Source organism: Strix aluco, chromosome 3 (genome assembly GCF_031877795.1).
Source record: "Strix aluco isolate bStrAlu1 chromosome 3, bStrAlu1.hap1, whole genome shotgun sequence".
In the NCBI taxonomy this organism is placed as follows: Eukaryota; Metazoa; Chordata; class Aves; order Strigiformes; family Strigidae; genus Strix; species Strix aluco.
This window is the reverse complement of record NC_133933.1, coordinates 10,672,349-10,684,897: the sequence shown is the minus strand read 5'-3', so window position 1 is coordinate 10,684,897 and position 12,549 is coordinate 10,672,349. Positions and strand designations below refer to the sequence as shown.

Here is a 12,549-nt window from a genome sequence, read left to right as displayed (position 1 = left end):
GAAGTTGTACTTTGGAGACCTTTTAATTTCTAAATTATACGTGAGCATGTGATATACAAGATCTTGTGCTAACTGCTCCCAGCTTTTTGTCTTAGTGCATAAAAGAGCCTGTCCATCATGGTGGTTACATTTTTTCCCCTGTGCTTAAAGAGTTGATTTAACCTATTGGTTATGAAAACAGGAACATGAAACCTTGAGGATTCTGCATGAATGGAAAGGTCTTTGTGACTTCCTGATAGTTACTTATTTTATATTTTTTCTTATTACTACTTTCTATAGAAGTGCTTAGTTGTCCTATGTAACTGCGGGTTCCATAGTGCTGATTACTTTGAACTCACACAGTAGGAAATGATTGCCCCAAAGAGTTTCTGATTTTAACAACATGTTAAATTACTAACTTTAATCCCATGTTTTAAGTGTCTCTGTGTTTCTGTGCAGATTTGAGGCATGATTAGTAAGTCACTTTTATTCCTCTAAGTGGTACCTTTAAAATAATTTGTATAGTTTTCTTGGCAGTGATTGTTAGGCACAAAATCTGTGCATCTGGTTTTATCATGATCAGCTTCAAAGAAGATAGAATAATTCAGGTTGGAAGGGACTTGTAGAGGTATCTAGTCCAGCTTACTGCTTAAATGAGTCAGCCAGTTTGCTCTGGGCTTTATCCAACTGGGCCTTGAAAACCCCCAAGAATGGAGACTGTACAGCCTCTCTGGGCAACCCATCCCACCACTTGTTGATGACTGTTCCAACTTTTTTCTCACATTAGATCAGAACCTCTTTGGTTTCAGGCTGTGTCCACTGCCTTTCGTTCTCCCACCTGGCACCATTGTCTTCTCAGCAATGTTGGCAGGCTGCTGCTAGGTCCTCCTGAAGCCATCTCTTCTCCAGGCTCAGCAAGTCTATTTCCCTCAGCCTCTCTGGCAAGTGCTCCAGTCCCCAACCATTTCAGTGGCCCTCTGCTGAGCCTGCTCCAGTTTATCAACACCTTTACGCATACTGTGAGAACCAAGACTGGATGAAGTACCCTAGATGCAGTCCAACAACTCCAAGTAAATGGGGGTCATGACTGACTTCCCTCAGTCTACTGCTTGTGGTCCTGTTTTAATGCATCTCAGGATGCTTTTGCCTCCTTTGGCTGCCAGGGCATGATGCTGGCTCTCCTTGAGCTTGCTCTCCACCAAGGTACCCAGACTGTTTTCAGCAGAGGTGCTCCCTAGCCAGGCAAGCCCCAGTCTGTCTTACTGTAAGGAGCCAAAAAAAATTTGATTAATCCCAATAAAACTATTGAAATGGTTTTAAAAGAGAAGAGGTAAGACTGCTGTTTCTTCAAAAATGACATCATGGACTTCAGAAATCTTGGGGTTTTTATGAAGCAAACGTAGAACATCCATTTCTCTGAATCTTTGCCTGCTGTTATCTTGTCATCAAACATGTATTCAATGTGAAAGGTACAGTTATGTGAAAGATATATATATGCAGTACAGTCAAATAAGAATTGAAATTGACCACTGATATGTCATTTTTCTGTCTTGTTAATGAATTCAGATATTTAGAAAAGGGATTTTAATTTCTGTAAGAGCTGAATGAATGTAGTGATAGGTGTCACGTGCAGCATATAGACAGTAGGTCTGACCAAGCATTTTCACTTTAACCAGAGACAACCAGATAAGTGTTTACTAGCATTTCTGGGCTGGTTTAAACTTTTAAAAAGCAGTCATTAAATTGATTCTTAATGCAAGGCAGCACTGTTTTTACCCTTTAGAATTTTCTTAATAGAAAACTTTCCCTTCAGAAATTAATACACATGAGTGTATTCATTTTGTTCTTTCACTATATTCAAGATCAGATCTGAGATCAGAGACCTCCCTGAAGAAAAGAAAGCATAAAAATATTTAAAGGATTTCTAATAATGTGGTAGTATCAGATGTGGTATTAACAGGCTGCATTTTAATGCCTGGTTTGAAATTTGTTATTTAGGGATGAAGACATGCAAAGCCTGGCTAGTTTGATGAGTATGAAACAAGCTGATATTGGAAATCTAGATGATTTTGAGGAAGACAATGAAGAAGATGAAGAAAACAGAGTGAATCAAGAGGAAAAGGCTGCAAAAATTACAGGTTGGTTTTGCCACAGGGTTGGTAAGATATAGTTCCTTTGCTAATTGCCAGCTGTGTTCCGTGGATTTTATCCTTATGCTGTATTTGTATTTAACTTTTTAAAAATCCCAACCAAAACAAAATTTAGGATAGTTTGATATGGACCCAACCATAACTTAATAAAGTTTAATATTTGTGAATTTAACAGCACTGATCTGTGTGTGTGTGTGTCTCCTGTTTTTAGGAGAGAATGCACTAAGTAGGTGGCATTTTAGGGAAGCAAAGAACCAATGTGAACAGAGGAGTAAAAAGATGGAGGGAGAGTGTCAGTGAGCAAGAAGACAAGAGGATGAGCTGAAGTGAAATAACGAAGACAGTTTTTGAGAATAACTGTGAAATGAGTTGTGCCATGCGTAGGTGCTGAGGTTCTGCTTGATAACATGGTAATTCCAGGCAGCATACTTCTGCCTTTTGGTTGGGGGTGTCTCCTGGAAATGAAATCAGGAGGCTGTTAAAGGACTTTAACGGAATTTGATAGTAAGGTTGTTTGAGAGTGTATAACCACATTTGAATTGCTGATGAAAATGCTTAGTGTGTCCAGGATAGCTGAACTAAACGATGCAAGTCAGATCAGGATGTGATGATGTTAAATTGTTGGTAGAGGTTGTTATGTAGTACTGCTCCAGATGAGTTTTGTAGGAACTCTTAGTGTAAAAGAATCAGGAAAAGACAAATTAACTTCTGATGCCAGCCTTCAAGCCTGCCTGTACTCTTCAAAAATGTCTGTTGATATAAAGGGATCTTCTCTAAGGTGGTGAAGAGGATTGCAAGCAGAGAAGTGAATTGACAAATCTGCTCTTGAAAATCCAGAGGAACGTTGGTTTGGTGTTAGGAAACATTACTTTCATTGCTTCTTTTCAAGCTTTCGTTGCAATCAAAAGCTTCAGCCTGAAGCAGTTATTACTTAGTTATATTTAGTGTTGTGAAAGGATGCAAATATGTTTTCTCCATGCTTTACATATTCAATTAAATGTTTTGTACCCTGACCAAATCTCTACTTATGCTGCATGTGACTGGCACAGAGCAGATTGGGAAGTCCAGAGTTAAATATTTGAGAGACAGAGATAATGTATTCTTGGTCAGGGAGCAGAGATATACCAGTCTGGTCATACTGAAATCATTCTGCAAGTTCATCTTCTCCTTTCCTAGTGTAACCAGAACAATTTAGCTGCGGGTCAGAACACCAAACAAAACCTGACGTGTTCATCAGGCCAACCAATAATCACAGAGAAGAGAAGGGCACATAAAGGAAAGGCTATGTAAAATCTATATAAACTGTTGTGCAGAAATGTTTTATTAAAATATTTCTAGATACTGCACTGAGGACTGCTATGGAAAACCCATGTGCAGAAGGATAGTAGTTGAAAAACAGCAGATCTTGCTCCTCAACTTTACTGATTTTGCAGCATTCAGCATCTAAACAAGCCAACAGATGATTTCTGAACAAGCAGAAAGCTGATGTAGGTTAGACTAGTCTGTCCACTACCCTTTGGTTATGTAGTGAACATCCCTGGAGATAGATGGGGAAGGGTGAGCTGTCTGATGTGCAACACAAGTTCCTAGCTCAAGTTTAAAACATTAAGGCATTTCAGCTTTTCCCTCTGTTGTTGTAAAGGCCAAAATTACGTGTTCTAAGCAAACATTACAATACCTACTTGAAAGGCAGATGCAATAAATACTTCTGAATACTATCTCCTCATTGTTCAGCCTGTTCTGATAGTTTCCTAATGATACAAGATGGGAGGGTTGGGTTGGGTTTTTTGTAGATGCATCGTTAAGGGAACCTGAGGGGGAAAGGGTCAGCCTTGGACTTTTTCTTCTTGTGTTGGCTGCAACAGCTGAGTTGCGTCATTAGCCTAACTTCCCACATTAGACAAGGATAGAGATGAGAGGGATGTTGAAGGAGAATGAGTGCATGTAGTTTCCCAAGCAAATGGGAGAACATAAAACAGAGGGCAGCAAGTAAACATTAATAAATAAAATGTAAGGGATCTATTTCAACATGTGTTCAAGACTGATTTCACTGGCAGTTGGAGAGACTGCTGTAATAAATATAATGAATAGGAAAAACTAATAAAACACAAAGAGAAGAGCTGAGAAACTGAGGGAGAAAGAGGTAGGAATCATTGTAGAAAAATAGGAAGAAATATAGAAAGAAGGAAATAGAACAAAACTGATGTAGTGAAGTACTCTTTCTAAAATTTCTTTCAAAAAGTAATTGTGTTCACAGAATCCCATAAAGTTAATTGAGGAAGTTACATAACCCTTTTGAAAGCTTGCTGCTCCCAACATTTTCTCATCTGTTGCTGTGTTAGGGTGTTGGCAGCCAAGCGAACTGGAATGCCTTCACTGACTCAGAGTTCCCTCCGGCAAATCACTTTGCCTTGGTGCGCCTGTTTTCCCAACTGTAAAATGGGGATACTGGCTATAACTACTTCACAGGAACGATGGGAGTATTACGTGGTTAATGTTTGTAAGCTAACTTTGAATAAGTAAAGTGCAAGTAGTAAAGCAGAAGGGATTATTATCCTACTTCTGACTCCAAGTCTTCTCACAGAAATGTTGGGTGACTGGATGACTGAAGCTATGTCGTTCTCGAGCCACAGCTGCAAGAGGTGCTGCAAATCTTTATCACTGTCACTATTCCTTCTTGCAGTGTACAAAAGTTAAATTTTTTTTTTGTCGGGCCCAAAGTTACAGTTTTATAGATGAACGTATATATCCACTGCTAGGAGAGTAAGGGAGACCTACTGAATGGGGCTCTAGATGGTGCAGGTGAGTTAGGAAATGCTGCTTCTCCTCCTTGATCTGTTGCCTAACTTTGGGTAAGTGTGCCTCTGTTTCTTCAGCTATGAAATACGTGGCGCATTACTGATCTACCTCAAAAGCACTGTGGAATTTGGTGTGGTCAACATAGGAGCTGTTGCCGTACAACTGATCTTAAGATCAGACTGAAAAATGTTTTCCATTCGAAGCACTACTTTAATTTAAAAACAAAATCTCCCTCCGTCTCAGGCTTTTCCCCTTTCCTTCCCAAAATGTCTTCTTTAATTTTTTCATGTGTAAAAGCTGTATCTCCACCTAACTGTTCTGTTTTGTGTGAAGTTGAAAATGGTGTTTGTAGCCATGAAATACCTTTCAAATATTTTGTTTCTACACTAATTTAAACCTCCCAGAATTATCTTGTCCTTAGTCTTCAACTGAAGACAAGGCATCCCAATGTACTTGAAGAAATGTGGCTCATAACTCACAAACTTAAGGTAGTAATGAAAGCATTGCTTTTCTTAAGGTTTTAATTGATACTTAGAGCCTCACGCTGAAGCTACTAGTTGCCTCCTGCCCATCTGCACAAGAGCATGGTGTCTGTCCTGGGGTGCCACATGGACTCAGCAACATGCCCATGTGCTACCTATTGCAGGAGTCTGAATCCCAGCCTATTTCAAGAGCGGGCTTCTGGAGAGCAGTATGTGTAACCCTTTCTTGCTATTTGCAAAGCCATACATCTCATGTATACTTCTGATACGCTTACTCTTTTTTGTCAGTAGCACCAAGCTGCTTAAAAAAAAAAGAGCAAGAGAGAAGAATGGGGGGAAAAAAAAAAAAACAAACCAGTGATTTATATGACATACTTGTAGAACAAGCTAATATACGTTTGTAGATAATGAGATTTATAAAAGATAATATAGGACATAAATCTCCAACCTACCATTTCCACACTTCAAAATATGACATAAACCATTTAATATTGTAATGAGAAACATTGTAGTGCATACAGGTGTTTAGGTTGGCAGATGGGACCAGGTGATTCAGACCACATCAAAGAATTCCCTCTTTTTAAAGCTCTGAACTTAATTTGTTATTTTCTGACAATAAAAACTGAATTGTAATTGTTTTGGGTTTTTTTCACATGCTGGCATAATAAATTGTAAATCATGTCAGCATCTCAGCCTGTTTTAAACTAGTAATACGTTTGTGCTAGTGTTTTATAAGGTCAATTCTGTTTTATTTGAGTACAGCAAGGTATTTTCCATTGTGTATCCTGAGTCTTAAAAATTCCCAGAAGATAGTATTATATTGTTCAGATCTCTAAGGTGTATATATGATTTTATACTGAGAAAGTTAAGAGTTTTGGGGCAGTTTTGCTCTTATTTTTTAGGACAATAGTTTTGTTTGTTGGAGCTAAAAATAAGGAAGTGAGGATGGTGAAATTAACTCTGTGTAGATAGATATAAATGTAATCCCATCTAAGCAGATTTTTGCTTTAGGGTCAAGAACAATTAGGAAGTGCAGTTAAGAGGAATGCTGCTGTGGCTTTGTCATTGTCAGCATAGATAGACATGCAGAATGGACATTGGCAGAATAGATCATTTCACTTGGTGATTTGCAGACCAGCATATTTTTGCAAAGCAGTTTAAATGTGGAAAATAAGTTTTTAATCATGTGACTGAAATATTGTCAGGTTCTGGACTCTGCTTTTGGCTTCAGGTTCTTTATGCTGTCTGGGAAGGCATGAAGTTAAGAGTTATGTCAGTGTATCAGCTGGTGAAGGTGTTGCCCAAGTGCCCCCTGCTAGGAAGTTCTGGGTGGCTGTGGACACCAACATGAGTTGGGACAGTCACAGTGCTACTCAGTTTTCACCTCATTCTGTTATCTTGCTCCTTGTGACTAGCTCATAGAATGAAGATTACCGCATGAAAGTCAGTGGCAAACATTTGCTTTCCCAAACAAAAGCCATATGAGAAAAAATCAAGTTCAAAACAGCAGTGAACTAAAAGTTATGAAGTAACTTCCTGTATACACAAGAAATTGAAGTTTAAAGGAAATCCAAGAATGATTGGCACAAGAAGTGTGCAGTAAAGGCATCTACGTAGCTTTAACTTCACTGGTGACACCAGAAAACATCATTTATTTCACTGGGAAAAAATGGGAGATGAAAAAACCTGTCAGAGAGGCAGTGATACTCAACAAGCAGGATCATCTCTTCTGCACAGGTTTCTCCTGCCTGTCAGCTGGAAGGATGAGGAAGGCTGTCCCCTCTCCACAGAAACCAGTGCTTGAAGTCTTCCAGAGATGACCCAGACTCAGTCTGCATTACCACAGAAACTGCATTTGTCAGATGCTGTGTATGGGACTACTTTAGGGAGGGATCAGAGAGGAATTTTTCCACCTTGGGGCAGAAGCCACTAAGACCTAGTTGGGTTTTGCTTCTTTCTTTCCTTCCAGGATTATGGAGGCATCAACGTCTTGCCTAGAATTAAACATTAATACATTTTAAAAATTACTAGTTCATGGCAATTCAGAGGTCTCCACTAGGGATAGAAGGTGAAATAGGATTTTACCAAACAGTGAGGTGTTACTTGCATAGCATTACAGTGGCAAATGCACTGATATATACATCCAGTATGCATTCACATAGCACAATACTGATCACAGCTTTCAGAACTATTATATAGATTCAACTTGCCATAGGTCAAAATTTAATGGTGACTGATTGTAAGTGTTAAATAATCAGAGTGTGTGTGTATAAATGAATAAAACATATGAAACGCATGTATTAGTGTTGTAGCCTTCAGAGTTTGGGAGGGAAGTAAATTGTTTTGGAGCTGTTTTGTGTTGATTGACAATGGGTTAAAATTCAGGTTTTCTTCACAAGCAGGAAAAGTCTTTAAATTATATCTAGTACATCTAAATTTTGAACTGATGTGTGTACTCATCCTCATAAAACTAATTACTGTTGCTGACACCAGGAATCCAGCAAGGTTTTGTTTATGTCAGTTAACTGGGTTTCTTCTTAAATTATCTCTGAAGCACCTACACAGGACTCGTTCTAAATGTATTCTTTTAATTAACTCTGTCTTCTCTTTTACCCTCTCTCCCTCACTCTCTTTCTTTCTAGTAACAGTGTTGGTTCCACTTCTGTTTCATTAAATGCCCTTGCCTTACATTTATCTTGACTGGCTTCTATTTACAGAAATTGTAAACCAGTTGAATGCTCTGAGCAGCTTAGATGAAGATCAAGATGACTGCATAAAGCGAGCAAATATGCCTTCAGCTAAATCAGCCAGTTCCTCTGAAGGTCTATGAGCTTTCCTTCTTTCTTTCTGTTTCTGATTGTCTGTATTTACTGTGACCTGTTACCTTTTGACTTCTGCTTGTATTCAGCTGTCAGTTTTATCTCTGTGCTTCCACCCAGCATGACTCTCAGTAATTTGTAGTGCATCCAACAGGTAACAACATGATAGAGAAAGAGCCTATCTCCTCTACAGCTCTGTTGTCATCTGATAATGAAGAAAGAAAAAAAAAAAAGACCAAAGAAAAACCCAGACCCCAAGCCTAAAACATTAGTTGTGCAGTCAGTAATACTTGACCTCTCTAACATGACAAAATATCCCCTCTCTGATTTTATGTGCATGTTATATCCAAAAATAAAAATTTCCTGCTGATAGTTAACATGTATGTGAACAACCAAAAAGAAATTGCTGTATTTAGCTTGTTAGATGTTCTGAAACATTTATTTAATGGAGATAATAGAAGGTTTTCTTAGTAGTCATTTCTGTTACATAATGTTCTGATCAGCGAATAGAAGTTTCATTCATTTCACTTTTTTTTCCTCCTTTGTTGGTGTACTTACTGAAGTGCACTAGCTTAGTTGTGCAGTTCGTGCCATACCCTGGTGCAGTGTTTTGAGGAACTGTTGATACAGAGTGTTTTTGAGCTTGAGTTAGATGAACAGTTTGTATCTATATTAAAACAATATTCCAACTTGTTTCTAGAGCTTATCAATAAGCTTAATTTTCTGGATGAAGAGGAGCAAGACCTGGCCAACTCTAGTACGAATCCTTTTGGTGATCCTGACACAGCAGAATTAAATCCATTTGGAGACCCTGATGTAGAAGGTAATAGATTTGTTTTACATAATTCATCACTAATTGCAGATGCTTAATTAAACTTTTTTTTTTTTTTGGTTGGGCTACAAATGAAAAATGTTATTTTGATTAAATACAATAATTGCATGCAGTACCGAGGTAACAATAGCAGTGATCCTGTTGCCACTGGAAAATGGATGTATCTGTTGAGTCACATCTTTATGTGTATTTGCCACTGGGGGCTGCCAGCTAAGAGTTGAACCAGAGACTTTTAGACCTATCAGGTGTGTTACTAGTAATCATGTGGTATAAATGAGTAACACATCATGTCAAGTGCCCCTGTTCCACGTGGATGCGGGTTTATATCAGAACTTCCTTCACTGCAATCTTCACTGCATCACAGCTATTCTTGGTTAGCACTAATCTTTATTACTATAATTTAATTGTATCCCTTCCATTCTTTTTTTTGCTCTTACGGCTTCCTCAGTAAGCCTTCTGGCAATCGCGCCTTGCACCACGTGGTAGGTGTTAATCCCCTTTCTAGACTGACATGCCCACTCTTGTTCTGTTTGACTAAGAAATACAACCCCTGTAAGTTTTTAATCTGATAAGACTTTGGCCATAAGGCCAGAAAGGAGCACCAAGACAGCAAGCATCTCTGCTGTCCTCCACTCCATGTCCAGATATACAGGCTTCCATCTGCAGCTATCAAAAAAATAAGGGTGCATGACTTTCTTAGTTTGCAGCTGCTTGAAATGCCAATCATAGTTAATTCCCAAGTTTGAAGCTGTACTCAACCTTTCCTGTTCAAAGCTCCAAGACTTTTCTTCCCACAGAAAATACCAAGGAGCATTTGCCACCTTTCACCAAACCCCAGGAGCCACTCTAATGGTGGTGGAGAACCACTACACTGAGCAGGAGCAGCCCAGGGTGCAGCCATGGGACTTCTAATGGCAGGTCTAATGAGGGTGCATTTCTGAGCTGCAGTTTCCACCTGTGGTTACTCTCTTTCTCTGGACAAGCTGAATGTTTACTCACAACATGACTTTTCTGCCTTCGGAGTCCACAGAGGCCAGTGTGGGTGATGATCAAAGCCCTGTCATACTTTGACTGTGGTGTAGTCTCACAGTTTGTATTTCTCACAGGGACATTGCGCGATCTTCTGTATTTGGCCATAGAAGCCATAAAGCCACTATCCCAGGCCCCTTCTCCCTTTTATAAAGTTGTCAGATGTTTCTGGAGCTGCAGAAGCGAGTTGTTTTCAGCTTCGTAGATACCAATATATATGGATTAGGTTCTGGTGTCTGGATCTTTGGCTTCATTTCCTGTCTGTTCCTCAGCTGTGATTTCCCTTAGGATCACGGGAGGAGTCAGAGTAACCAGGGATATAAAACACCTATTCTCATCCATCTAGTTGTCCATATACAACTTGCTCTAAGAGACTCAGCCTATATTCCTTTCTTCCTTCTCTGCTCTAGAAATAATTGCTCCCTTCTCCCTGGAGAAAGCTGTACAAGTCCCATCCTACCTAGACTGCTGTCTTCCAAACTCAGATTTTCTTTCCTTTCCAGAGAGAACCTGCTCTGGCAGAATGCAGCAGGTGTTCTGACCACAAAATATAGGGACTAAGAGTCAGTTCCTTCTCATCCCAGGGACAGGGAGATATAAACTGGTGTTTCTTAGTCCAGAGTAGCTTGACACCTCATGTCAAGTTCACTATGAGCAGCCTGCATCCAAGATGCTGGCCTGCTTATGTTCCCAAAAGACTCCCAATATATGTGGGGTATGTTTTTTCAGTCGTTTCTGGTGCCTTTGGTGGCATCTAGCCTTTACTGACATCATCGGTCACAGTCATGGACACCTCTCCGTTCCTCTGGATCTGTTCTTTGTAGTTGGACAGTCTCAGGGCTCAGGCTGTTGGGTCCCCAAAGAAGTCCCATCTACACAGCTGTGGGCAGCAATGCTGAGTTGTTGGGTGTGTGTGTACCAAATATTCCTCCCACACGTTGTCGCCATCATGCAGCAGTCAACGTACAACAACATGACAGTGATTTTGATAAACAGGGTGTCACTAGATTCTTCCTATTGTGTCATAAGGTGTTTTTTATTTGGGAGGGATGGAGCTTCTGTCAGGTTCATGTGACAGCAGTATGTCTGTCTTCCTGGAGCACTGAACCAAGTGGAAGATCTGAGGCATTTCAGGCTATCAGACCAAGAGTAGGACATCTTGTGTGGCATTTTTAAAGCTTTTACTTTATAATTAGCAGCTCCCCAGGGATTCTTCTAGTCATCTCAGACACCTCTGAGAAGTGCTGGCTCTTCCACTCCAGAGCTGTCTTGTCCCTATAATGGGTACTGGTTGTATTCATCTTCCCTTGCTTGGCCTTCTTCACATGAGCCTTTCCTCCAGTTGTCTCCCTCCATGGAAAGTTGAGGGGGAAAAAACGGTGCTGAGACAAATTAGATCAGAGAGTTCTCATCTTCAGCAACAGCAACAGCAGGAATCTGCTATGTATGTCTATGGCTAAGTGGGTCAGTGTCTCTACATGGGGAGCACCTAGACCTTACTCTTTTGGGGAGATTTCCTTTGTTTTGGACTACAGTTTGAAGCTACACAATATTGCAGCTGTTTTCACCCTGTTGCCCTACCACAGAAGACTGCCCTGTTTGTTTCCCATTTGGCTGCAGGTATATTCCCTCATGGTTTAGGACATTTCTTCTACTTTGAGACGTCAGTAGAACTTTCATTGCTGTCATCTCTTTTTAGGAAGCTCTTAGGGATTGTTCCCACTTGTTTGCTTTTGCATCCTTAAGTGAACGTGACCTTTTTGGTGGTCACCCCAGGAGCATGACAGAGGTTCAGGAGTTTAAGGCAGACTTTCTCCTACAGGCTTAAAGAGTCACATTACCTGTTTCACTTGTCTTGTGATCTGCTTAAATCAAGAGATTAATCTTTTGTGCGTGCAGGGATGAAGTATTTTTCTTTAAGGCAAAATCTTGAATTTATAGTTTATGAAAGTTCAGAGTCTTTCCGTAGAATTTGTTACTTAATATCCCCAAGATGTGCAGAGCAGCCATCTGGAGCCTCCTTTCCTGAGTACCTCGCCATCAGACGCTAGGAGGCACGATGTGCCGTTTGGCAGAGATATTCCAGGGATATTCCTATCAAGCCTGTAACCTGTGTGCTTAATGAAAGAGTGCTTAGAGTCACCCAGGGTATGAATATGTATGTATTGACAGTCACTCAAAGAGAAAGGATTATTACTTGCCAGTAGATACTTGTTTCCTAGACAGACATTTCTTCTGTCTGTTCACAGACCAGCTACTTTCCAGCTTTCTTCCACATCTCCTAATCACCTAACCCTGGGAATGTGGGATGACGAGAAACTAAAGGTGTGACTGCTCCCTGGGTGCGGTGCGTGGCAGAGGGTCATCAGCAAGCTGTCTCTGGATGCTGCTGTTGTTTAAAAAGTCCTTAGTGTAAATGGTCTAATATGCGCAGTGGAGTGAATGTGCATATGAACAAC

General features: G+C 40.1%; 1 protein-coding gene across 7 annotated transcripts in view; it reads left to right on the top strand.

Moving 5' to 3' along the window:
* EHBP1 (EH domain binding protein 1) overlaps positions 1 to 12,549 on the top strand; it is a 227,345-nt gene that overhangs the window by 89,120 nt on the left and 125,676 nt on the right. For 4 of the 7 annotated variants that reach the window (XM_074817314.1, XM_074817313.1, XM_074817310.1 and 1 more), the window contains exons 7-9: positions 1,978 to 2,117; positions 8,128 to 8,232; positions 8,930 to 9,052. In XM_074817314.1, coding sequence (XP_074673415.1) covers positions 1,978 to 2,117; positions 8,128 to 8,232; positions 8,930 to 9,052 — 368 coding nt within the window. The remainder of the gene's footprint in view (positions 1 to 1,977; positions 2,118 to 8,127; positions 8,233 to 8,929; positions 9,053 to 12,549) is intronic. The other 3 variants (XM_074817315.1, XM_074817312.1, XM_074817311.1) reach the window with 1 other exon arrangement.